The sequence below is a fragment of the Ursus americanus genome, chromosome 16 (assembly GCF_024610735.1).
Source record: "Ursus americanus isolate L20-20 chromosome 16, mUrsAme1.1.p, whole genome shotgun sequence".
In the NCBI taxonomy this organism is placed as follows: domain Eukaryota; kingdom Metazoa; phylum Chordata; class Mammalia; order Carnivora; family Ursidae; genus Ursus; species Ursus americanus.
This window is the reverse complement of record NC_142142.1, coordinates 47912435-47939912: the sequence shown is the minus strand read 5'-3', so window position 1 is coordinate 47939912 and position 27478 is coordinate 47912435. Positions and strand designations below refer to the sequence as shown.

The following is a 27478-nucleotide window of genomic DNA, read 5'->3' as shown; positions in this document are numbered from 1 at the left end:
ACGGAGCATGCTCCCGAAGGCTCTGCGACAGGTGAGGAGACGTTCTTCCAGGTGGATCGAGGCGGGTGTCTGGTTTGCTCTGGGACAGTCCGGGCTTCTTTCTGGCGAGTGTGCAGCACCACCAGAGAGACCTTGCCCCCCGCCCCACTTGGGCTGTGGCATCGTGACGTGTTTTGATGGGAAGGACTCTGGGTTCTCCCTGCCCCCTCTGGTCCACCTCATTGTCAGCTCCCGATGGCCACACGCATTCCCCGCATGGGGTCAGGGAGCTGCTGAGTAGCTCCCTGAAAGTGTCATGCTGTAAGTGAAGAGGACCCCGTGCCCCCCCGGGAGGCCGCCCCTGCCCTAGAGGGCTGGAATCAGTGGTGCCCACGGTTAACCCCTCGGTACTGTCTGCATCACAGGCAGACCCTTCCTCTCTCTGCAAAGACTCAGAGAAGGACTTGGGATCCAGGCTAGAGCTGGCATCTTGAGGGGACGGAATCTACCCCCCTTACAGTACCCCATCACAGCCTTTTATTCCAGCAGCTTCTCTGACCCTTGTCTTCCAATGCCTCTGCCGGCTCAGAAACTTTGTTGCCATGGCAATGTCACTCCTATCTCCCCATTCCCTCTCTCTCCTGCTCCCTGGGAGGCAGAGGTAAAGTGTACCGCCCTCCCTCCCGTCTCTCCCACAGACTGCTCAGGGCCCTCATGCAGATGGCCTGGGCCTGCCAAGTCCGGGTCGCAGAGGCTTCAGAGCTGAGGCCCTTCGTAATCAGTCTCCATTTGTCTTGAGCAGGGCATCCCTTAGAGGGAACGAGAAAGAACAATTCCCAGACCCCAGGAAATCCCTGCGCCATGGGGATTGGATCATTTTGGATCATTTCAATTCAGTTGAGCAAACATCTGTGGAGAAATTTCTTTTTGCCAGTGCTGAATTGGTGTGACCCAAGCCCTTAAGGAGTTCCCAGTTCGGTGTGGGAGGTGGGAGATGGACACTCAGAATGGAAGGCACAGGTCCACAAACCCACAAGGCTAGATATGTTCAGAATCCAGAACTTTCCAGATATTGGCAAAGTCATGTGGTATGTACACCATACCTTAAGTAACATCTCCAGGTGGGGCTTGGGGCAGAACCCCATACTCAAATACATGCATACCTGTATTCAGATATTCACATGCTGTTAATAACCTCACATCTGTCTATTTAGATCAGATTTGCCACCAAACGAGCTTGGTGAAAACCATCCAGCTTCAGAGGCTTTTGGATTTTTGGAATTGGGAATAAGGGATTTTAGCCTTCTATAAGAATTTATTTTTAGGAGAAGCTTCTCTCTGCTGAGGCCCATCATAATGAACCAGCTTGGGGCAGAAGCTGGCCAAGAATTCAGAGAACAGGGAGGCTGATTGGCCTCAGCAGCTCCAGCGCAGAGCTGACTCAGAGCCACGCAGCGATGTACGTAGAAGGAGGAGGCGGTGTCTTCTTGCCCCGGGGCAAGATCTGAGCTGGGCCCTGGAGGATCAGGAGTTTGCCAAGCAGAAGGGCGAGAGAGGGCCTGGACCGTGGTCGCCTGGGGGTGCTAATGGTGCTAATGGATTCCTTCTCAGAAAAGTGTTTGTATTCCTTTTTAAGATTTATTTATTTATTTGAGAGAGAGAGAGAGAGAGAGAGAGAGAGAGAGAGCACGTGCTCAGGAGCAAGGGGAGGGGCAATAGGAGAGGGAGAGAATCTCAGGCAGACTCCCTGAGACCATGGCCCGAACCAAAACCAAGAGTCAGCCACTCAACTGACTGAGCCACCCAGGTGCCCCACAGAAAAGTGTTTTTAAATGAATAAAATACAACAGATAGGATGACCAAGGAAACCAGTTACATGGAAACGCAGTTAAAACATTTTTATAATCATATATTAATCAATGTGCTTCTTTATTAATGTATTAAATAGCCAAGCCTAGCAACAAGTCCAACCGCTAGCCTAAGTTTGAAATAATAATGTAAATCACCTCTTAAGAGTATCTGTAGCCCTGCAGGGTGACAGGAAAGCATTTGTGGTGTTTGCTGGTGACCAAGTCAGAGGTACTGTTAAGATACTGAGATTTATTGCCTATGTTCAAAATTGAAGGAAATGCCAGCTTGCAGTTAGGAGAAAAAACAGTGATGTCACTTTTTCCCCCCAAAGTGTTCACAGACCACTGACTTCTAAGCCTAGGTTACGAACCCCTGGTCTGGTCAGAGAGAACTACTTGGGAACAGGCTCGAGTGGGAAAATAAGAAGCATGTTCGGGGAGAGCTGGCGTGGAGTAGTCCGAAGCAAAGTGGGAGGAAGTTCTGGAAAGATGGTATCTTGAGGAGATCACATACGTTTGGACTTTACTCGCTCCTCAGAAGAAACTTTTCTTAGGACATCCTGTATTTTGTAATGACATGTTATGAAAGGAATACATGCTCATGATAGAAAGTAAAGGGGAAAAAAGGGCAAGAAAGTCATTCAGTGTCAGCAATCGCCACGAATGTCCGGTTAAGCCCCATGCACATGGGAGGCTGTGTGGTACAGTGGTGAACGTACTGACCCGGGGCCCAGGGACTGGGGGTGTGCGTCCTGACTCTGACCTTTAACCTTTGGTCCCGTTTCCTCATCCGTAAAAGGAAATCATGGTTCCTATCTCATCAGGTCGTTCTGAGAAATAAATCCATTCCTACGAAGTGCTATCATGGGCCATAATTAGCACTCAGTAATCACGGGCTTTTATAACATCTTCTAGTCGTTCCTCAGCTCATAACTGTGTTTTGTATTTGTTCAGCTGTAGCCTTCCTACACCTCTATGTATAATTTTATATCCTGCTTCTTTAATATTATTTCATAAATATTTTTAATACTATTATAAACTGTTCATAAGCATTTTAAATACCTAAGCAAGATTTCATGTGGGTATATGACCCACACTTTAGGTAAGTATTCCCTTATGATTGGACCCTTAGCTTATTTCCAATTTCCTATGGAAAATGTTGTGAGCAGGCTTCTGTGCAGTTCAGCAACTATTTTTCAGCACATAACTCTGAGTCAGGCCCTGTGCTAAGTCTGGAGGGCCCAGAGGTAAATAAGACATGCTTTCTGCCGTGCAGTGGCACACGCACACCGGTGTTTTAGGATTATAATTTGTCTCACAGTCTGGAGAATGGATTGGAAATGAAGAATTCTGAAGACAGAGAAGCCCCTTAGGAGGCAGGTGGAAAAAGGGACTGACTTGGAACAGTCGCAATGGGGGTGGAAAGGATGGGATGGTGGGTGAGCAGGTCAGGGGGTCAGAACTTGGCCGCTGACGGGTAGAGTGAGTGGATTCAGTGAGGGAAGCCAGGGAAGAGTCACAGGTGACTTCCGCTGGGAGCTTGCAGAGCTAGGTGGGGTGAAGTGGAGTGGTTCAGGGCTTTGGTGCTCAATGGATCTCTGAGTTCAAGCCCAGCTCTGGTGTGTATGACCTGTGATCTTGAGCAAGTTCTGTCAATGTTCTAAGCCTCAGTTTCCCCATCTGTAAAGAGGGCCAAATACCGAATCTTCCTCCTAGAAACATGAAGGTCCAATCAGATCATGAGAAGAATCTAGCACACGCGATGCAGTGGGCCTAATAAGGCCATGTAGCATGTCAGGGCCGTTCTAAGCCCTTTGGGTGTATTAATTCACTTTAATTCTCCCACCAACCCTACTATTAGAATCCCCGTTCTAATGATGAGGGAGTGGCCCAGAGAGGTTTGGTAACTTGCTCAGGGCCTCACAGCTAGAAATGACCGAGCCGGGACTCAAACCCAGGCAGTCTTGTGTCGGAGTCCGCGCTCTAAATGACTGTGCTCTCTGCCCCTCTGCTGTGGACGTGATGACTAGGTGATACCAGAGCCAGAGAAGCAGGCGAGAAGCAGGGCTGGGTGGTGTTAGGAAATTCAAAAGAGCAATGCCGTCAGCAGCATCGAATACTGTAACAAGAGAATAGGATGAGAACCGCTAAGAAGTCACTGGTGACCTGGGGAAGCAGATTCGATAGAAAGAGATGGGGTGGGGACCTGGACTGGAAGGGGGGAAGGGGTGCTTGAGGCTGCAGGGTGGGGGGCGGCCTCGAGAGCAGAATGAGCACCGGACAGGACGAGGCCAGCACACTCAACTTCGGATGCGGGCTCTGACCTGTGTGAAGCGTGTGACTCTGGAGGAGTCCCTGAGCGTCGCTCGGATGCTGTGTCCTGGTTGGTAAAATCAGGAACCAAGACTCACCCCTAAAGCCGTGGTAGTCTGACGGCCGCTGACTCAGGACATCTAGCAGGCAGTAAGGGCGAACCGGGCTGAGAGCACATGAGCTAACTTATACGGAAACTGCTTGAAACTGGCAGAGCCCTCTTCGGACAGGGGGCCTGCTCGCGGTGACTTTGTCACTGGGCATGGTTCCTACACAGTACAGACGAGTCCCCCTCCGGTACCCAGCTGAGATCTGTGGTGTGGCAGGATCCCTGCCCAAGCCGCAGGCCGGGCGGAGAGCTTGCAGCTTTGTGGCTTGTGTGGTAAACGCTAGGATTTGGACTCTGAGGCTCTTCCCACCAGCCCTTCCCCTTGAGGGCGATCACGTGGCCGTGTGGGCCAGTGGTTAGGACCCTACCCTAGGAGAAAGAACATCTAGGTTGCAGGGGTTGGCTTTGCAGCCAACTCAGCGAGGAGCCTTGCACTGATCCCTTAACCTCAGTTTACTGTCCTGGGAAATGGCTCGGCCTGACTCTCAACGTGCGTAGGAAGTAAACGTGTCCAGAGGCAAGCTTTGAGTTTTGCAGGGAAGAATGCCTTGCAGCATGTCAGGGAACCTCAGTCCACATTCCAGGGGCCAACTCCTGGGTTCTGATATCACAGTGTGCATCCTGAGAATTATCTCAAGTTCTGTCACCTCCTTCTTCTCCCGTCCTTCCTTTCTTGTTCACTGGTGTTTTAAAATCTGAGATTCTCTCCTCTTCTGACCATGTAGCCCATTCATCCACTCATTTATTCAATGAATATGAACTGGGCACCTAGAAAAACATGCGGAGGCCACTGAGGAGGTGAGAAGTGGGGCTTTAGAGAGAAGGATGGCTCAGGTCCTGTCCTGACGGGTTTGAAATCTAGCGGGAGCAGAACAATACCTAAGCAACAAGCTGAAAGAGGCACATTTACAAGTGTCTTGGTACAGAGGGACAGACCAGGGGCCTCAAGAGCCCTGGGGAAGATTGATTCCACACAAAGGAGTGGGGGAAGGTGTAAGGAGGAGGCGTTTGAGGTGCTCTTTGACAGGAGAGTGAGTGTCCAGAGTAGAGGAAGGAAGGGCTCCTTCTCCACGGGGAAGCCCGAGACACTCAGGGAAGCAGGTGCACCGCGCAGGGGTCTAGGTAAACAGGAGTGGCGGAGGGTGGCATTGAGACATGAGACCCCCTCCTTGCCTCTCACTCTCTTTTTCTGCTTCTCATTCTCTTTTTCTTCTCCTGTCTCTTCTGCTCCCTTTGGCTGTAGCTGAGTCTGATTCTTCCTCTCTTGCCTGCATCATCCTTACCCCCTTCGTCCCTCTGCTTGTCTGCCTGTCTTCCTCCCCTTCCTCTTTAAATTGGATAGGCTAGCAGATTGCATGGCGGGTGACTGTTCTGTGAGCGGGGCCCTCAGCCCCTGTGGCAGCCGTGCGTGGCTGTACCTCCCAACACCCACACTGCAGGCCTGGCAGGATAGAGTCTGCCGGTTTCTGCCATTAGCCTCTGTCCTTCAGTGACAGCCAAGACAATTTATACACCCTGTTGGCTGTGGCCGTATGTTGTCATAACCTGGGTCATTTCCTCATTTAATACCGTCCATAAACTCCAATAAAACTGTCCTGGAGTCCCCTAGTCCAGAAAAGGAGAGGCACTGGGTTTGGAAGGGTGGGAAAGGGGAGGGGGGCAGAAGGTGAGGGTCCAGCAGGTGAAGGTTGGACTTGAGCCTGAAACCCAGGCAGGGCACCCGGCCCACATACCACCTGATGAGTGCCTTGTTTCCTTTCCCGCTGCCCACGCTGTGTCCTGTTGCTGGCTACAGTGTGTCAGATCCTCCCCAAGGGGGTGGTCGCTGTCCTGGGACCCTCTTCCAGCCCGGCCTCCAGCTCCATCATCAGCAACATCTGTGGGGAGAAGGAGGTGAGTGCTACACCAGGTTGGGGGAGCATCTGCGGACCGGCAGCCTGTGCCCTGGGCCCCAAAATATCATGGATTCTCAAGGTCTGGAAGAGCTCATTTGGGCCTGGTTGGTGTTACCAATAACAACAACATCGAAACATATGAAAAGAAGTGGTCCTTTGTTGGGCGCTTACTTTTCTCCAGGCGGTTTGGGTGGAGGGGACACAGAGGAGAGGTTTTGCGACAGGATTTTCAAACTGAGCTCCTCTGGGTCTTTGAGTCCTCAGGGGGCCCCTTGGTGGTGGTGGGTGGAGGGAGAGGCTATGGAGGGTTGTGGTCCTGGGGACGCCAGGAGGGCAGAAGGCTGAGCTCCCCAGGAGATGCTTCGAGACTATCTGTTCAGATATCGGGATTCTGGTGAAGAATGCCTTGGGGAGGAGACACGGCTACATTTTATTGCTAAAATGTAGTTTGAAACCTCTGTCTTATAAATTCTCTAGAAAAAAGTTCTCTTTTGTTTTCTTCCCCATTCGCCAATTCCAGTGTTTACTTCTTCAGTCAGTGAATTCTTCCTCAGGTGTTACCTGGACCCGGAGCCTCTCTAGTTACAGTGTGGAGCTCATTTCCTCCGGCCCCAGTTCCATGGGGGATAAAGACGGTCGGGGATGAGTTTCTGAGTAATAGCCCACTCCCTGTTCCATCAGCTCTCTCCTTCTTCTTCCCCGGGAGAAAACAAACTCAAAAGTGTGTTTGGTGTTAAGCTCATTGCTGGCATCCTTCCTAGCTTCTCCTAGAATCTATCCGTCTTTCCCTTCACAAAAATCCTTGGGAAACAGTGGCAAAGTAGCCCCTCGGCCTCTCTCTGGCCTCAAGGGCCTTCTAGCCAGGTCCTTTGAGAACAGATGGAGCTTGGTGGCAGGGGGCACAAGGTCAGGAGCCAGGGAGGGGGCAGGGCAGAGGGACAGGGGAAGGAGAGATCAAGCTTGCACCTGTCCTGGGGCCTGGAGGCTCATCCTTCCGGAAATGTCAGCTTTGGGAGGATCCGATTCTGGAAATAGGAGAACACCCACTGCAGGGCAGACACCTCTCAGTAAGCTGTCCCTACCCCACACCCTCTGGAACCTTCCCCCTCGATGCCACCATTTCTCTTTATAATCAGTAGGCTTGGCGAGTCCCTGATGCTTGGGGCGGAAGAGTTATCTTCCCAATTTCATGAACCCACTCTCAGCATCGTGACCTGCACTTCAAAGTGCTGGGCAGCCCTACCCCCGTCCCGCGGTTGGTCCTGCTCCCCCAGGGCTGGGCCACTGCCCTGTAGGCTAAGCCCCCTGAGCCTTTTTGCCCCAGGCCAGGTGTCTGCTGACAGCTCCCCATCCCTACCCCCCCCAGGTGTCCTGAAAGATGACTCTTGACCCATCGCAGGCCAAAAAAGGCGCTTCTGCCCCCACTGCATCCCCTCCATCCACCCCCATCTCATAGACCTTGGCCCCAGAAAGTTAGAGCTGATGTTTAATTTAAATTTTTCTTGCCATACTCCAAGTAGCAGCTCCGATCTGTGGCAGGCTGTTATTCCAGCAGTCGCTGGGATCTTCACCAAGTGAGGTTGCCAAGACGTCAGCTCCCCATTTCCTCTTTTCTCCTCCCTCCCGGCCCCCCATCACACTGCCTCACTGTTTCTTACAGTCATCTCCCAACCCCCACTCTAGAATGACCTCCTGCCGGGCTTCAGTGGATATGTTATCTGAGCTGACATGTTTCCCTTAACGCCGTTTGGCATTTCAGGCCAGAGGCAGAGACCCTGATTTACAACCATCCCCCCGACCCTGCCACTCTGACCCCTGTGCCATTACCAGCCAGCCAGGTCATGCTGCCCAGGGAACGGCCAGCTGCTTAGCCCTCCTTTGTCTGGTCATGTCCCTTCCAGAGTAACCTTTCCTCTCCACTCAGATTATGCATTTCTTTTCATATTTTATGAGGCTGAACTGGCTCACACTGACGCCCCTCCGCTCCAGGGAAAAGAAATGGAGTTCTCACCAAGGAGTTCATTCCTTTAAATGCTGCGGAACCGCTCCGTAGCCCAGTGGCTGGCTGCCTTCTGCCTCACCTCTCCTTCCTCACACACCTCCACAGTGTCTTGCTGGGATGCATTTGCAATTGCAAATCTATTATGGATTGATCTTAGTCCTAGAGAGACACTCAGCGGGATGGGCCTGGGCCTTCCCTGCCTGGGCCCATCAGAGCAGCTGGCTCCAGCAGCCTTCAAGATGGCGGGCTGTGCTGGAGACTTCCCACCAACTCCACTCCCTGGAGGGGCCCCTCATCCCACGCTCCCTGCACGACCTGCTTCAAGGGCTTTTTCGGGAGCCCCTAGATTTGGGGAAAAAGGGGGAAGGGAAGGAGATAAGGCATTGCTGGAACAGTTACGCCATGTTAGGTCCTAAGCTATTATATCCTTCATATACAGGCTCTCTTTCTATCCTCCCAGAGATTCACGAAGCACCCATTGTTGTCTCCGTCCTAAGGAAGCATAGGCAGATTAAGCAGTTGGCCCCAAATCACACAGGACAACCTAGAGACAAACCCAAGTCTATGACCTGTAAAACCCACTTGTCCTTCATTTTCCTGAGTATCTTTCCTGATCCATGTCTAGGGTCTGTGGTTTGAAGGGTATTTCTAAGGGTGCATTCTGTTGGGGTAAGTTAGCTGGAACCTTCCCAACAGCCTATTGGCTGGATGGCCACACACGGTGGGCCTGGGTCAGAAATGCTCAAATGTATAAGCCAGCCAGCCTGGCCACCTTGCCCACCCTGCCCCTGCCTGGCCCTGGCCTCCATCTTGCCCCTTTGTGAACTGTGTTTCCTTTCAAGGTGCATTTGTTATTCTTTTTAGAAGATTGTATGGGGTGCAAAATACAAGCTGGGAAAGAAGACCCTTTATGACACTGCTTAGATCAACCTCCCTCTTCCGAGTCTTCTCCCATAACTCACCAGGCTCTCTCCAGGTCTGCATTTTTCAGTCTCTGCTGGAAGATACTGGTTGCCCCTCTCTCTCTGGTTCGAGGGCTAATCCTAATTGAATTCAGGAATTTTCTCCCTAGTTCCTGCTAAGTCTTTCCCTCCCCTCCTCCCTCAGAGGCGCTCTGGTCTCTGGCTGACCTCTCCCAGAATCTTAAAAAGACAAAGTGGCAGAATCCTACAGACACCATCTCAACATCCTCCCAGACTCTGGGCCAGCCCCGGCTAAGAAAATTGCTGCAGTCATTTCGAAATAACCCACTCTCGGAGCCAATGAACTCACCACCAGGAAGTTCTTCCTGCTCTCTACCCTCGGTCTTACTTGCTTTAACACCATTCCAAAGCCATGCTGGCTGTGGCGTGGCCCTCCCGTAGCGCGCGGGTTCTAGGGGAGGACAAGAGTGGGGGTTTCCCGAGTCCCTCTCTAGGAGAGGCACCAAGTAGCTCCTGTGGCTCGGGTACCAGGAATGAGGGTGACAAAATGAAATCAAGGTGGATGGCAGCTTATTACGCTTTAACTTTCCCATTACCTTCCCAACAGCCTAAGCCGCCAATAGAGCAGCATCAGAGCCTGTTACTCTCTCTTCCCGGGAGAAGAGAGGCAGGAGGCAGGGGCGGTGCCTCCCGGAAATGTCAGTAACAGACACAGAGGGAAGCTGACACGGCCCTAATGAAGCCAGAGCACGCTTTTATTTACCTGGCTGTGTCTGGATGGCTTCCCAGCCTGGGGCGCTCCCCGCTCCGTGTGTGTATGTCTGCGGAGGAACCCATCCCAGGCTGTCACATAGGAAGTTTGTTGGGAGCGGGTTTGTACACTTGTCGGCCAGGCTGGCTGATGGGGCCCCTTTGTTAGTCCCCAGGGCGGTGTTTTTCTCTTTCTACTGCCTCTGCTCTGATTTATTCACGACCAATAAAATATCATAAGGATTATGGCTCCGAGAGCCTTTTGTCTCGCTGCCTAGCAGCGGGCAGTTGCTCTGAGAATAAAGACCTATGATTTTGCCCCCTTGGGGCCACAGACCCCAGTGCCAAGGTCCACAGTACGTTTTTACAGCTCCTGGCCGGGGGGGTTCTCGTCCCGGGTGTTTCTATTTTGAGCAGCGTCCAGGACGTCATCTTGTCTTCCTCCTCGGGGCGTGGGTGCCCTGAGTCCCGCCAGCTCCGTCTCCACCGGAGTGTGGCAGAGGCCTTACCTAGAAGAATCCGCCGTCCACGGCCTCACCTCCCTCGTGCCTGCTTTCCTTTGCACTCATTCAGGATCCTCCCTGCCGCCTGTTTTTACTCCTCCTCCCAGGTCCCTCATTTCAAAGTGGCCCCCGAGGAGTTTATCAAGTTCCAGTTCCAGCGATTCACAACGCTGAACCTCCACCCCAGCAACACGGACGTCAGCGTGGCCGTTGCTGGGGTCCTGAACTTCTTCAACTGCACTACCGCCTGCCTCATCTGTGCCAAAGCAGAATGTAAGCTTTCCCCCCGCAGCTCCGCCCCACGGCCCATGGCCCACGCGGTCCGGCTGGCTTGTGGATTTCACCCCGGTGGCTCTGCCCTTGGCTGCAGAGCTGCCAGGAAGGGGAGGGCTCTCTCAGACGGTGGGGGTGATGATCAGCAACTTTGGTCATTCCCGTGTGTGTCCTTGGCTGTTTGCCTGTGCCCGTGCGTGTGCGTGTGAGAGAGAGAGAGAGAGAGAGAGAGAGAGCAGTCCAGGAACACCCTTTGCCAGGCATGGGCGGAACAGAGAGAACTGGGTTACAGGGAGACTGGCCAACCTCCAAGCCTTTTTGCATCTGCAAACTCAATTCCCACATTTTCAGCCTCATTGTGAAGGAGCTACAAAAAGAGAGAGAGAGGGAAAATATAAAATTGGATGCATTTTGTACTTGATGGGTTGAAGAGCTTCTTCCCCTGGAGAGCGGGTTTTGCTGATGGAACAAGGTCCAAGGGCAATTCCTGATAAAGTATTTTTTTTGCAAATGCAGGTTTTAGAAATACAGTTTCTCTGACGCTCAGACAATTTGTAACGTAAATTTGGTGTTTATGGAGATTGAGCTAATTTGAGCCAGCACTTTCTAGCAAGTCTGTACACCTGTGTGCTCCCAGTGACAGCTGGGCACCCACATGTGGGCAGGCAGATGCTGGGCCCTGCCTGCCCCTGGGGCCCTGTGCCCGAGCCCCAGGCATCTGTGTCCTGTGCAGCTCGCCTGCAGGTCCGGGTGGGCTCTGCTGGCCGACGTCCTCTCCATCAGGGCTCCTGTTCAGAACTGCTCTGCACAGTTGCTCTGCCCTGGAATCCCTACAGCATCTCTAAACAACAGCCCCCTCCCAGCCAAGGGTCAAAACCGCACCCACCTGTTTCCCTGTGATGTGCATTCAATTCATGAATTTGCATAAACACAGATTGAAGATTTACTCGGTGCTACCCAAGAAACAATAACTGAGCTTCAACTGTGTGTACTTTTTATATAGTTTATTTAATTATTACCATGACCCAGTGGCTTCGGAGATATCGGAATTCCCCAGGTCAAAGTTGAATCAAACTCGAAATCCAGTTCCTCGGTCTCGCTGGCGCCCCGCAGGCAGTGCAGACGCGGAACATTTCCATCATCAGAGAGAGTCCTACTGGATGGCACTGCTGTAGATGTTAAGTGTTTTGTGGCCGAAATAAACAAGAAAAAGGGAGACGTGTTTGGATAAACACTTCACTCTGCTTCGCCCTCGTGGAGATTCACAGCACACATTAGCATGGATACGCCAAGCTGTCCTGAGGCCAAAACAACCATTTACCTCATCTCTTCCAAGTAGGATTGACCAGAAGTCCCTAGAGGATGCTGATCGAAAAGCCCACAGGATGCTAGTGTTCGATAGAACGGAGTTGGGGAACATGGCATTCCAGCAGGTGGTCGTCCTCCTGTGATATCAGACCACTGTATGGTGGGACCAAACCAAGGATTCTCCTTCTGGAAATTTCTGCCACCTGCCCACTCAGGCAGGATTCAACTGGTGCACCCCATGTGTACGGCGGGAATGTTAAGAGACAGAAGATAGGCTGTAAATCTCTCCCAGTGAAGGTTCTCTTGCTGCCTTCCTCAGTGCGGGGTCCAGTGTCTCACCAACCTGATGGGAAGTTCTTTCTTATGTCTAGCCACAGTCCCTCTTGCTCGTAACGTGAGCCCTGCTCTCTCTGCTTCAACTGTTTGCTGAGCACCTACTGCACACGGAGCTCTCTGCCAGATTCTGTTGCCTCCTAGGACAGGGCTCTTTCCCTTCGAATCATGACCTTCCTTGACATTCATGCAATTCCTTGCAGATGGCAAAGCACTTTCCCATACATTTTGCCATTTTATCTCCTTCCTTCCTAGTCATTTTAGAGCCAAGAAAACAGAGTTTTTTCTCTTGCTTGAGGTCACACAGCTGGTACATGGCAAACCAAGACTCTAACTTGGATCCTTTGACTCAGGATTTCCTCCTGCACAACCCCTCCCACCGTCCTAGTCCGCACAGACAACCTCCGAGCCGCGGCTCAGGGCAGGCTCTGCCTGGCAGGCCCGGTGTCCTTTGAAGGGCAGAGATCTCTCTGGAGCAGTGTGTCCCCTTGCTCCCTCGAGCAGGGTGCAGGATGGCTGAGCACAGATACGGTCCTGAAGGGGATGAGCCTGCCCGAGAGCCACAGGGGCCAGGGCACAGCCCAGGTGGGACTCATCAGCCACAGTCGATGAAGAACCACAGTTCTTCTTGAAGAACTCATGCACGGAGCCTGCCAGTGACTCCGGCCCCACCTACCAGGGCCCAGGGAAGGAAGGTAGGGCAGAGCAGGAGAAGTTCAAGGGCAAAGAGGATTAAAATCTAATCAAAGGATGAAGAAATCAGGGACTGAAGGGAAATGCAGCTCAGAGCTGGGGAGGAGACACGCTTCCATCTTCCTTATTAATGCAGGACCAAGAGACGCCGCACGTTGAATTAGAAACAGGCATCTAATTCTATTTTCCAGCCATCAAAATTAGGCATAACGGAGACCATGCCACGGGGAATCATACCCCGTTTTTTCCTTTCTTTCCAAAAGTAGAGTTTTAATAAGCAGGTTTTGGACCAAGTAGAGTTGTATTGTGTTTTACATTAGTTTTCTTTAATGGGAAGAAAAATCAGGACATCTGCAAGTGCCTAGTTCTAATGAGGCTGGGGGGCGGAGGGAGATGTGGTGAGGGGTCTAAGCATGCTGTATGAGTCATCACCATCGGGCATAGGGGACTCGGCCATTTGGGGGCTTCCAAGGAGAGTCGGGGTTCCCCACCGTGGCCCCTGAGCCCCTTTGGGAGATCACTCAGCCTTGCCACGAGGTTACCTTTTGAGACTCTCAGGATGGACCCAATGCCTTCAATTTCTTGTGGCCATTAAGCACAACCTGCTGGGTATTTTCCTGGTATCTTTGTGCAAACTCAAATCCTATTTTTTTTATGTTTGCTTTGGTGTTTCTTTCTAAGTATTTTAATGTCCTTTTGTGGCTATTCGTCCTTCTGCCATCTGCTTACCGCCTGTGTGACCTTGGGTAAGTAACTTAGGTACTGTCCTGCTTCCTGTTGTCTTGTCTATAAAGTGGGAACGATGATGCCTCCCTTGCAGGATGGCCGAGGGGATTAAATAGGACGAGATACACAGAGAGTGTGACACAGTGTCCACACTTAGATAACGAGAGGCACATGTGTGCTTTTCTTTCCTTCCTTCCTTGGATCACTTTTTTTTTTTTTTTAAGATTTTATTTATTTATTCGACAGAGATAGAGACAGCCAGCGAGAGAGGGAACACAAGCAGGGGGAGTGGGAGAGGAAGAAGCAGGCTCATAGCGGAAGAGCCTGATGTGGGGCTCGATCCCATAACGCCGGGATCACGCCCTGAGCCGAAGGCAGACGCTTAACCACTGTGCCACCAAGGCGCCCCCTCCTTGGATCACTTTTGAACAATGCCAGGTCAGGACCTGGAGCAGAGTGACCAGAGTTCAGCTCTGTCCTTACACCGTCCCTGTGTCTGCTAAATTCTGTCCAGGTTGTTGGAGAAGAACAGACTCTGATCCCGGAAGGAAGTATAGCTGGAGAGAAGTGCAGAATGGCACAGTAAAAAGAGAACCGCCTTTGGGGTCCAACCAAGCTGCTCCACCGCTCACGAGCTGTGTGATGTCTAGCAGATCACTGTACCTCTCTGAGCCTTAGTTCCCCTCTGCGTAAAGTGGGAATAATATTGCTTTTCAGGGCATTTGGGTGGAAGGTATCTGGGCCCAGAACATAATAAACATTGACTTACTTTATCCTGCGATCCTGGTTGTGGCAGCAGGGAGTGGGGGATGGGAGAGTAGGGGTGATACTCAGAGCCCCTTGTGAAAATAGTGAGACACTAGCGGACCTTCCCGATACCAGCCCCAGGAGGCACGCGTTGTGCAAGGCCTTATGTTCCGAGCAATACAAAATTAACCATTTATTGACCACTCACTATGTGCCTAACACTCTGCTGAGGCTTTTGAAATTATCCCATTTAAACCTCACAATAAGATGGACTCTATAAACATTCCTATTATCTGCATGAGGAAAAGAGAGACTAAGTCTATTTTCAACATATGTGGTTCTTGTTACCTCCTTTCCCTGCTGCTCTGAACACTGTGGGACAGACAGAAGGAAGGGATCATTTTTTCCTATTTTATGGCTGAGTTGAGGCCTTGCCATGCCAACTTAACTGGGGAATCAGAGGCTGGAATTCGGGACCAGGAGACCTGGTTTGGGTCTTGGCCTGTCGTGGGTTTTCTAGCTCTATGATCTGTCACTGCACCTCTCCCACCCAGGAGCACCTGCCCTCCCAGAGCCCTTGGGTGGGAGATAAATCACTGTACGTGAAGGAGCTGAGGAAGCATTGAAGACTGCTCAGGGCAGGGATGCCTGCTGAGCCCCACTAGCTCAGGCCCAAGCTGGAAACATGCCCTGAAGTTAGGACGTGATGGGAGTGCAGGGGCCAGGTTCTTCCCATGGCCACACTTGCCGTCAGAGAAGAGGACAGCCTGCAGGGCCAAGCACACGGTCCTCCCAAGAACAGGAAGCCTCACCTTCTCCGCCATCCCCTCTCTGTCTCCTCCCCTGCCTCCTGTGGTCCAGCCTCCCCTGCCTGTTCCTGGGGCCAAGCCCAGCAATGGGATGAGACAGAACCAAGAAGCAGGTGCAATGCATCGTTCAAGCACTTGAACTTGCTCTGTGCCCCTTCCCCTCTGACCACTCCTTGGACTCTCATTCCCATCTCCCCATCAAAATCTGCTCATGGAAAAGATCTGAAAACCACACACCCTGAGGCATGCGGCCTGGCAGGGGGAAGGGAAATGAAACCTTACCAGGTGTAGGGCAGTGTGGGCGCCAGGAAGATCCATGTCATTCCCCTAAATCCTCGCCACGTTCCCCCGAGGTCAGTATTACATCCTTGCCTCCCCGCAAGATTTAAAAGTGCCATCCCTCCCTGGAGTATTAGCATTTTCCAGAACCAGAGCCCGCAGCCAAGGGAATCAGCCAGTGGAGAGGGATGGAGGCCAGTTGAGATGGGTGTTTATTCTTATTTTTTAATACAAGGGTCCTCTGTGTCCGCCGCAGACCCATCACTTAGGTATTTGTGTCCTTGTCCTACGGCCCTGTCCAACCCCGGCTGTGCCTTTCACGGCTTCTCCGTTCTCCTCCCTCCCTGCCTGGCCCCCTGCTTCCAGTTGCAGAAGCCAGCCTCCCTCCTGCTTCCCAGAACAGCCGGCCTGCTGAGGCTCTCATCGATCCATCCCGTTGCATCCTGAGCGAGACTAATAGGTTCCCCAGGTCCCTCTCAGCCTTGGACTTGGCACGCAGACCTGCTGCTGGGCCCAGGGCCCCACAGGAGAGGACTGGGGTGGTGGCAGAGGGGAAGCTGGGAAGAGAGCAGCTTTTAACCCCTCTGGTGGCAGCTGCCTTCCGTAAATCCCTTAGTTCCATTAAACAGAGGTGAGGAGAATGACGTTTGGAAAATTCTACACTGCACGCAGAAACTCCTGATGTTCCTGATGTCGCTAAACCACACTTTCCCTTCTGCAAAGTCCTTCCACTGCCTAGCGTAAAGAAGGGTCCCTTCTGATGCGTAGAACTAGAGAATCCCTGGGCTGGGAAAACATCAGTGTTCTTCTGTCCAACTTTCCATGCGCTGGTTTAATTCACTCTCTGACAGTCAGCAAGAGGGACTTCAGTCTTTCCTTAACTATCTCCAGTGACAGGGATCTCACTACCACGGCATCTTTAAACAGCTTGAACAGAGCTAAGTCTGTCTCCCTGTGACCTGCATCCACCCTTTGTTCTGGGGCGTAGTCCTTGAGGCTGCCAAGAGCAAGTCCGTCTCATGACGGCCCTTCCCATTCTTCCTCAAGCTAGGCACTCCCTTCTTTCAGCTTCTCCTCAAGTAGTATGGTGTCCATTCCCCACCTGGCACTGCTGCTCCCCTGCTCTGTTAGGATGTAGGGTCTCGCTCTTCCCCCCGCAGCCTCAGTGTCTAGTTCAGCCTCCAGCAAGCGCTGCACACCCTGCCTCGCACTGGGCATGTACAGAAGAGTTTGAAGTAGGAATTCCTACCCAACACCGTGAAATACTTTGTGTTTATGTATTTCCTATATATGCCACCAAGTATTTTGCATGGTTTAGAACCAAGGACTATATTTTGTGGATTGGATAATAAACCCAGTAAGAAGAGGAGATGGGTGAAGGACCGTTAGGATGTGAGTGGGTGGGGGAAGGGTGAACGGAAACCAGCTTTGTGAAGCATCTTCTAGGACACTGACGCTGTCCTGCTTACTTGACTTCCTCATACTAACCGTGTAAGGCAGTAGTTGTCCTTACTTTACAGACAAGGTCCCTGAGGTGCAGAGGGGTGGACGGAGTCGCCCCCGCTAGCCAATCCCAGTATTGCCAGAGCTGGGACTCACCTGGGGATGCACCTGCCACCCTGTGCTCTGATTGCTGCTCCAGGTGCTGTCCAGGCTGGGAAAGGAGTGACTGATAGGAGATCCTGGGTGGGATACAGACTCCCCTGTCCCCGCCCCGAGGACTCGCTGCCCTTCTTCCCTCCCCATCCCCCCCTGCCTTTCAGCACACACAGAGAATATGCTGGGTAACGTGCTGATTCCTTGTTTAAAGGGCAGCAGAGCACTCCACAGGGCAGTCAAGTGGGGTACACTGGGCATTGATTGGAGCAGGGGCCCCAATTTATGTGACATCTGGGAGGCTCTTCCCTGGGAGCTCAGGGCACCTGCCAATTTTAAAGGGATGAATGGTTCCTGGGCTGCCTTGGCCGGGTATCTCCACGCTGTGCCTAATCCTTCTGCCATCTTCCAAGCTTCCCTGTCCCATCCCACTGAACTTCGCTGCCCCTCTGAGGGATCCCAGGGGATTTGGCCTCTTTCCCAGCCAGGCTCTAGCGACTCTCCCCGTGACATTGTCCTCGGCCACCCCTCCCTTGCCCCTCCAGCTGCATGCTCCCTCCCCCATAGCATGCTCTGGCAGACCTTTTCTTGAGCCAAAGACAGGGCTAGCACCCCAGGAATGCCAGCTCTGTGACCTCCCCTGACCTTCTCACAGTGTCTACGGGTCAGGTGCTCTGACCTTTGTGCAAGTCGGATTTTGCTTTTTACGTCTCCTCTGAGGAGGACATTGTGAACATTCTCTCCTTTTACCTATGGACCTAAATGAGGCTGCGTTCATGAAAACCCAGGCCATCAAAACAAAATAATTTAGGCCATCAAACAAGAGTTTCATTTGAACTTTGTTGTAGGCTTAATTGCAAGTCCTACCCTCTAAGCTCCCAGAGGGGAGGGTCTTTATCTGATCCACTTTCTCTGCTGATGTCTTGGCGGCCCAGGGCCTGGTGCTTAGGGTGCACACAGTGTCAGTTGAACAGACTTGTACTTTGGTCCCTTTTTTGTTCTGCCTCGGCAAGCCACACCTGCCCTTTGAGCTGTTGTGGGGATGAGTAAATGCAGGAGAAGGAATGCTGAAACCAGACTTTCCAGTTCCCAACATGCTTCCACATAGCATCTCCCTGAATTATACCCATTTTAAGGATTGAAAAATAGAGCCTCCAAGAGGTTAGGTGACTTCTCAAGGTCACACATCTGGGGAAGGCTGACCCTGAGCTTGAATCCAGATCTTCTGTAAGTCAGGGTTGGCAGGAAGTACCCCAACAGCATCAGTGCCCTTCCTGATGGGGCCGGTGGTGAGGGACCGCAGGGGCACAGACAGCGGGGCGAGTTTTCAAAGTCTCCTTTGAGGCCCAGCGGGGGAAGGAAGGAGAGGCCAGTCAGCTCTGAAGCCTCTTGAATGAAAGCCCCTTCCAGGGCTTTCCCTTCCTGGCTGCAGCCGCCAGCTCCCTGGACGGCCTTGTTGAGACCCATGACCGGAGAATGGGGGTTGGCACGACCTTCCCAGAGCTCCTGTCTTTATCATGCCAGGCCCTTGGCCTCCACCCTGCTACCTTTCCCTTGTTAGAAAACACAGCCAGTGTGGGTTTTCCTCCCCAAGACCAGAGATGCACGCCCGTAGGCCCCTCCGAGGTTCTGTGCCTACGGCCCCTGCTGGTTGAGTCCTGAGAGGCCTCTGGTCTCATGGGAAGAGAGCTGGCTGGAGATGAGAAAGTGGGAACCCTGGTCCCAGCTGCATCCCTGCATGACGAGGCAAGTCTTGGCATCTCTACAAATTGAGGGAGGTGTCTGCAATGCCCTTCAGAGCCCTCTCTCTCACCTTTCCAGCCTCAGTGATGTAGGAAAGATGTAGGGTTCAAAGCCAGTGACCAAGAAAGAATTCTTGAGAGTCTTTGGTGCAAAAAGGTAGTTTTAATAAAGCACGGGGACAGGACCCACGGGCAGAAAGAGCGGCACTGGGGTCATGAGGAGTGGCCCGTTATATACTTTCAAGTTAGGAGGTGGTTAGGGATAGCATAAGTCTCTAAGGAACTTGGGAGCAAGGTTTCCAGGACCTAGAGGGGGCTGGCTATTGTTGGGAAAAGGTCATTTATTACCGTCTAATAAAACCTTAGTCATGAGACCCTTCAGATGTAGATCGGTGGGCCATATGCTTGGGGGATGACTGCCAACATGTATCTTGGGGGTTTAGAGATAAAGGAAATTTCTAAAGGAATTTTTATATGTAAAAGGAAACTTACAGGCTCCTGGGGGTTGGGGGTTCAGGCTAGGATTGCCTTTTGCCCTTAACAAATTGTGAACATCGAGGCAGTTGAGTCCCTACAGGAATGTCACTCTGCCTGTTTGAAGGACTTGTCAGTGGGCTGTAGGTAGTCAGGAAATTTAATAATTTCTCTTCCCCCTTTGTTTCCCACACCACTCAAAGGTCAGGACGGTGAGGAACTTGCGCAAGGAGGAGTCTGCGGTCACTGATGACATCCTTGCAGTGACTGTCCTGTAGCTGGGGCAGGAACCGGAGCACGGGGTCCTTGGGTTAGAAAGCCAACCCTTCCCTTGCTGTCCAGCGTGCGGAGCCACGTCAGGGAGCTACTCAGCTCCCTGCCTCGTGTTCCCCTCTGTGTGTGGGATTAGCACGCGTTGTAGGATTGTTGTGAGGACTCAGAACAAGCCATGTGGAATATTTAGCTCATTATCTGGAACACAATGAGGAATCAGTAAACGTAACTCTTGTCGTTGCTTTTGGGAGCAAATGTCTGGACCTTTCCGCTGGAGTTGAGACCACCTCTTCCCAGGAGACCCCACCCCTCACCCGCCACCCCCACCCTCTTCCTGGCCTGACTTTTCAGAGCAAAACTGAATTAAGACCCTTGTGTCTCAGTGACATCATTCTGGAAACCTTCCTCCCACCCCTGCTCCTAGACAGCAGCTAGCTGGGGGGAGGCGGGGAGAGGCCTTTGCTCACAATCCCATAGTTTTGTTTTGTTCTGGGCCCGCATTGTTGCCCGTTGGAGTGCAGTTGAAAGCCTGTCCTCTTATAATCATAATAATACCTTGTCTTAATGCAGCCACTATGCTCTGAGGAGTTCAAAGGGTTTTTGTGAGACCTGTTTTCTGGGCCTTGTGATCTTGAGGGAACTGCTCCCCCACGTGCACAATGAAAACAAAGGCCCGTGCTTGCAGAGCTAGATGTAGCATTTATGGGCATTTGCGATGCGCGAGGCTCGGGCCTAAGCACTTTACGTGTTACTTCATTTAATCGTCAACACGGTCCTGGGGGCTTGGTGCTCTTACTCTCGTTTCTCAGATGAGGCAACTGAGGCCAAGAGCCCTGGCCACATGAAAAGGTCACTTGGTGTGTAAGTGGCCAAGTTAGGGGGAAAACAAAAACCAGGCCTGCTGGCATCTGAGCCCAGGTCTTGGCCGCTGGGCAGTGCTGCTCCCGAGGCTGTGGGGAGGAGTGGGGATCCTCTCATCCCACTCAAGGGACCTCAACCTCTCTTTAAAAGAGCATTCTTGAGGGAGGTGGAGGAGGCCGCTGGGGCTTAGGAACATTCTTTTTACTGAAGATGGGAATACCAAAGCCCACAGAGGTTAAGAAACTCGCTCAGGTTAAGGGAATGCTGCTTAGCACGAGCAGTGGGGCCAGTCCCACGGCCCTGCCTCCGGCCCAGAGCTGCGCTCATCCTGCTGTTGCCCCAGTGTCTCCCAGGGAGGTGCTGCGGACGCTCAGGGGCTTCATCCTCTCTCTCCTCCAGGCCTTTTAAACCTGGAGAAGCTGCTCCGGCAATTCCTTATCTCCAAGGACACACTCTCGGTCCGGATGCTGGATGACACCCGGGACCCCACCCCCCTCCTCAAGGAGATCCGGGACGACAAGACCGCCACCATCATCATCCACGCCAACGCCTCCATGTCCCACACCATCCTCCTGAAGGTGGGAGCCGGGCCAGGGTGGGCGCGGAGCACCCTTCTCCCTCCTCCCTCCCTGTGAGCTGGTACGCTGCTCCCTCCTTGCCTCGGGTGTCGCCCAAAAGGAAAGGCAAGAGGAGGGTGATGTTGTACAAGCATTAACTCCAGGGGCAGTGGGACAGCCCCCAGCCAAAACCCTCCCCACCAGGGTCTGTGGTTCCAGGAGGGGCCAGGGCACTCTGCTTGAGGCAGAGGCTCTGTGCTGAGGGGTATAGAAGTATTTCCATGTTGGTGGACGGCACTGGAGGAGATAATGCTAAGTGAAATAAGTCAAGCAGAGAAAGACAACTATCATATGATTTCTCTCATCTATGGAACATAAGAACTAGGATGATCAGTAGGGGAAGAAAGGGATAAAGAAAGGGGGGGTAATCAGAAGGGGGAATGAAACATGAGAGACTATGGACTATGAGAAACAAACTGAGGACTTCAGAGGGGAGGGGGGTGGGGGAATGGGATAGACCGGTGATGGGTAGTAAAGAGGGCACGTATTGCATGGTGCACTGGGTGTTATACAGAACTAATGAATCATTGAGCCTTACATCGGAAACCGGGGATGTACTGTATGGTGACTAACATAATATAATAAAAAATCATTAAAAAAAAAAAAAAAGAAGTATTTCCATGTTGGGACAACCAGGGCAGTCCTGTCAGTGTGTATGGCTGAGCCTCAGCCCTCTGTGTCACCCCTGTACGGTGTACTAGCTTGCGAAGCGCTGCCATGTGACTTCCCAGCCTCATCCTCTCAGTGACTGAACGGGGCGGGTACCCTGTCCTCCCTGGACAGGTGAAGAAACTGAGACTCTGGGAGATGAATGGCTTTGTCCAAATCCCCGCTGGTGAGGAGCAGAGCTGGACAGGTACCTGTTGTCTCTGACAGCCAATCAGCAGCTTCTTCTACCCCAAATACAGGGGCAGGGTGGCAGTCCCTGAATCAGAAAGTCAGGTGTGGTAGGGCAGGGGTGGTGGGTGGGGGGAGTCCACGCCGGAAAAGCAGCGGGAAACTTCCGAGCAGCCTTGGAGTCGCCAGGCATCAGCTCCTGGCCTGGTGGCTGGGCTAGGAATGCAATTCCAGATAGATGGACCCTGCTTGCAAGCCTCTCCGTGGCTCACACAGCACCCCCCCCCCCCCAGCCCCTCCAGGCACATTGGCCTCTTCTAATGCCATTCTAATTGCACATTTAAACGCACCCTGCCATCTTCCACTGGGGGAGCGAGGCTCCTCGTTAACCTCTGCCAAGCTGTGAGGAGCCCAGCGGACACTCAGATGATTGTCTCTTCCTCCCCCTCCCCCTCTCCACACCACCCTTCCCCAGCGAGTTTTTTGTCTCAGAGTTAATAAGAGATTTGAATGAGTTCTCTGAGTACGGAGGGCTGTCCCTTCAGTCCGTTGCTATAGTAATTCTCCACAGCTCCAAACCCACGTCTGCCTGGGTGCATATACTCAACTCACACACACACACACTCAAATGGAAATTTTCTCTTTTTCTCTTGTCTTGTGTCTGGGCCTATCATCAATGAAGTCATCAAAGATGGAAGAGATCTTCTAAGTTTCAGGGCCTCAGAGAGACAGGCTGCGGCGTCCCTAGGGAAGAATGAGGGACAGGGAGGGAGATAAATGTCCTCCCAGCGCCCCTTGCAGAGGGCAGACAGAATGCACGGTGCCCTCTGCCATAGCCGGAGCCTGCCTGAACAACCCCCACGTGGAAGCCTTTTGGGGGCAGCCCTTCTAGCAATAATAATATAGTAACCTCAGGAATAGTTCATGGCTCCCAGCATATGTGGTTGGGCTCTTTTTGAAAAAATAATATGTCTATTGTTGAAATGTTGGAAAGTAGAGAAAAGTACATAGAAGAAAATAAAAATCATTATAGCTTCTTCTTTCTTTCTTACAAGCCTTTACTTTGGGACATGATAGAAAAGCTTACAGGTACACATGGGAAAGAAAGACATTCCATCACCCAGAGACAGCCACTGTGAAGTTTTGATGTCTATCCTTTCTTCCTTTATAGACACATTTGTTTCTTTTGCAAATTATTATCACCTTGCACATAGTCTTCTGTAACCTGTTTTTTTTTTCACTTAATTATATGCCCCGCATTTTGCTTACGTCATTACATATTTGTCTATAAATACTTTAATGGCTGCATCATTTCTTCTCATATGGATATGCTATCACTTATTTAACCGTTCCTTTATTGTGGGAGGTACAGGTTGTTTTCAATCTTTTGCTATAATAAACAATGCAAGATGCACATCTTTGTACATAAATCTTTATGCACATTCATGAATATTTTCTTAGCATAAATTTCCAGAAGTGAAATTACTCAGTTAAAGATATTCATGCTTTTAAGGATTTTGATATGATTTGCCAGATTGCCTTTTAAAAAGGCCATAACAATTTATACTCCCACCAGCAGCGTATAGGTGTCTGATAGCACCCTTGCCAATACTGGGTATTTTCATTAACAACACTTTTTTTTTCTTTTTTAATGGCTGTGCTTTTGAAGAAAACTCTCCCTGTAATGATGATTATTAATTATTAGCAAGTGGTTCTGCTGGGTGGACAGTAGCAGGCTTTCCTGAGACCACCTGCTGGCCTCAGCTCTTGTGACCTTGGCCCCAAGCCCATCACTGACCAGTGAGGCTTTGGAAACCGGCTCCCTTCGTTCCCATTTGACTTCCTAGTGCCCCAGCAGGGAGGCTCTGCATCAGGCCTGGACTCGAGCTACAGGCTTGTTCTTGCCAGGCTTAACAGCACAGCCTTAGGGGCGCCCCAGGGAGCATGGACTCAGTGTGGGAAGCAGTGTGAGCAGAGAGCACACGGAGCCTCTGGGAGACTCGCCGTGCCCGTGTGAACCTGGCCCTGGAGCCTGGCAGCACTCTGCTGTCTCTCGATTTCAGAAGGATTTGCAGAGTAATCCCCTACTTTATTGAACAGCTGTTCTAGCAACAAACTTCGTGTTTACCTAGAATTCGGGTCCTAAAAACCAAGGCTCTCTTGTCTTTTATCTTTGGGCAGCAGGTTTCACAAATGGGGCTTAACCATCTGACGGTGCCCTCTCCCCGCCCCCTGGCCCCAGTCCATCCCTGTAACCAGGTTAACCGGGGCTCCCACCCGTCTAGGCAGTAGTGACAGGCGCTGGCATTTCTCCATGGACGGTGTTGAGTATGCGGGGATGGGAGGGGGTGGGCGGCAGGCCGTACCAGCCTCTTGGAAGTGGAGGAGGAAATGTAGTTTTGCTTGGAAGAAGATGGGAGACCTCAAGCCCCAGGCCTAGAGCCCTTCTCTACTTCAGTTTCCATTGGAATGGTGGCAATAGAAGGACCCCAGACTGCCCTTCAAAGAGGGTTCCTGTAAGAATGCTCACAAAGTTATTGGAGCTCCTTGAGAGGTAAACACTTTATAAGAGGAAAATGTAATCACCCCCGGCCTTGTTTTCCCCTCATGCACTCAACAGTCAGGACAAAAGCGGTTTCCCGGGGGCCCTGGGGCTGCAGGGTACATGATGAAAATCTGCCTGTCAGAAGGCATGAGGGCCCTGGGGAGAGCTGGGCTCATTATTCACCTGATCTGCTTGTCGGTTTCTGTGGCACCTGTCACACTCAGAGTCGGGCCCACTGACGGGAGGTTGGTGAGGGGTATCTGTGATAGCTACAAAGATCAGACAAAAGGGAGGCTGTGCTGAAGTCACAGCCTCCCAACTGTGGGACGATGACACGCGGGTGTGCTGTGATCAAGGGTGAGGCATGTCACCAGCAACTTGTTCCTTGCTACTAATAAAGGACCGAAGTTTGCAAATGATTCACTTGTTTCCTACATTACTGCAAATTCAAAGGCTCTTATGAGTCTTGCTCATGTGCCTTTGATGGGGGTTGAATTAATTTGGGAATCGCCTGTAACCCACAAACTCTCCTATCTCTGCCTCGGCCCCTAGGAGAGCTGTCAGTACTTCCATCAACACCATGGTCCTCCGGGGAGAGGATAGTTAGGTTAAAAGGACTAAAATTAGGCTGCCTGGCTTTAATTTAATCTTTTCCCACTTAGGAGACATGTGATCTTGTGCAAGTTACAAGGCCTTTTGGTGTTTCAAAATTCTTCAGCTGTCAGATGGGGGGTGGAGGAGGAACGATATAACCCTACCTCATTGACTTACCCCAGGCCTGGCCCATGCTAAATACTGGGTACTTGGTAGCCATTGTTATTGCTAATAGTTTGGGAGATAATTATTTTCGTCTGTTTTATTATTTGCTTCATTTCCCTGAAAGTCATTTTGGTTTCCATAATATCTGGTTATATGCATGGGAATGCGTCGTGCGTGAGGACATCAGCTTCTATGAATGTCACTTCAGGGGTGGAGAGCAGAGTGGTGATGGAGATGCCCTCCTCTAGAGGCCAGTGTTTCTGTTCTCCATCCATCCTCTGAAAGTCAAGGGCAGCATGAGAACCAAAGGGTAGTGGGTCAGACAAATGGCAGACACTGGGAGCCCTCACTGCTCATTCACTTCCAGTGAGTTTTTGTTTTCTGTCTAATCTCCTTCTCTTCCTTTTGCAGGCAGCTGAACTAGGGATGGTGTCGGCCTATTACACATACATCTTCACTAATCTGGTAAGACATTTTCACAGCTCACCTCCTTAGTATAGAGTATCAATAACTAGGGTCAGTGGGGTGTGATGGAATAAAGCCCGGGAGATGGGGAGTCAGGGAAATCAAAGCAGAGGAGCAGAGGTCAACCAGAGACTCAGGGATATTCTAGAAACATGGAAGTCCAGGAGCGACTGGGATTCTCATCTCAAGAATTCTTAGTCTTGGGAGGATGGGAATTTGGGGAATCTAATGCCTCCATCCAAATGCCACCGGCTACCTAGCACCGAATCCTCTGATGCGTGTGTCTCCTCTGTAGGTCCAGTCACTGGCCTGCAGTCCAGTCGCCGCATTGCCAGACCTTTATGCTAACTTGGAAGTAGGACAGCTAGGGCGTAAAAGTACACGGGTTAGAACACGGTGTTAGAACTGTATGCACCCACAGAGGCTGTGTTGGCTGAATCCTCCTATTTTGCAGATGAGAAAACTGGGCTCTGGAAATTGTACCGAGTCAGGTTGGAGCACCAGCTTTGCCCCACACCAACTGGGTGTCCTTCAACGAGCACTGAGCCTCAGTTTCCTTATCTCTAAAATTGGGGATAAGAGCACATACGTCATGGAGTTGCGGTCCTTTTGAAATGGCGTAGTTTATTCTCCACGGAAGAATTTTGAAGCTGTAACATATCAGGAAATGTGTACAGTCATTGTGAAGGATACACAGTCAGAGAATAGAAAGAACCTTGGAGAACTGGTTTTAAAAGAAATGTTACGACTTTTTACTTGAAATGATAATAGATGCACAGGAGTTGCGAAGATAAAAAGAGTGGTACTGTGTACCTTTAACCGAGTTTCCTCCGGTAGTTACATCTCACGTAATGGTCATACGCTATCAAAATCAGGATATCAAAACGTCCTGTCTGTCCGTTCTATGTAGATGTGCGTCAATCCCACTGGAACCAAGACAACACCATTTCATCACCACAAAGATCTCCCTCATGCCGCCATTTTATGGTCTCGCCCACCGCTCTCTTCCCCACCCTCCCTAACCCTTAGCAACCACTAATCTATTCTCCATTTCGACACTTTTATAATTTCAAGAATGTTATATAAATGGAGTCATGCTGTCTCTGACCTTTCTCACTCAGTGTAATGCCCTTGAGACCATCCACGTTGTTGCCTGAATCAGTAGTTTCCTCCTTTTGGGGGCTGAGTCGTAGTTCCTGGTGTAGATGTACCACAGTCTGCTTCCCCGTCCACCTACTGAGAGACATTTTGGTCGCTTCCAGTTTTGGGCTGTTACAAAGAGAGCTGTTAGAAGCAATCATTCGGAGAAGGGGTTTATTTTCTTTTATAAATGCGTGAGATGCCAAGATCACTTAGCTCAGTGCCCCTCCATGCTGACATGCTTTTGAGCACGTCTTATGTAACAGGGACTAGACCAGGCATTAAGGATTAAAACGGGAATAAGACGGGGCGCCTGGGTGGCGCAGTCGTTAAGCGTCCGCCTTCGGCTCAGGGCGTGATCCCAGCGTTATGGGATCGAGCCCCACATCAGGTTCCTCCGCTGGGAGCCTGCTTCTTCCTCTCCCACTCCCCCTGCTTGTCTCTCACTGGCTGTCTCTGTGTCAAATAAATAAATAAAATCTTTAATAAAATAAAATGGGAATAAGAAACAAAGCCTGCCTTGGAAAAACTCAAAGTACTTATTGTGTTGCAAAGTGGTAAATTCTATTAGACGTGTGTACAGAATGCTCTAGATCCTGGAGCCAGGGCTTTTGCTCCACGTGGGGTGGGCAGGAAAGGCTTCACCAAAGAAGGGGCCTTTAGGCTATACCCTAAAA

At 51.3% G+C, this 27478-nt stretch overlaps 1 protein-coding gene across 2 annotated transcripts in view; it reads left to right on the top strand.

The window, feature by feature from the left end:
* GRIK4 (glutamate ionotropic receptor kainate type subunit 4) overlaps positions 1 to 27478 on the top strand; it is a 418395-nt gene that overhangs the window by 251195 nt on the left and 139722 nt on the right. For both annotated transcript variants that reach the window (XM_045797991.2, XM_087868360.1), the window contains 4 exons: positions 6047 to 6144; positions 10432 to 10597; positions 20838 to 21016; positions 25608 to 25661. In XM_045797991.2, coding sequence (XP_045653947.2) covers positions 6047 to 6144; positions 10432 to 10597; positions 20838 to 21016; positions 25608 to 25661 — 497 coding nt within the window. The remainder of the gene's footprint in view (positions 1 to 6046; positions 6145 to 10431; positions 10598 to 20837; positions 21017 to 25607; positions 25662 to 27478) is intronic.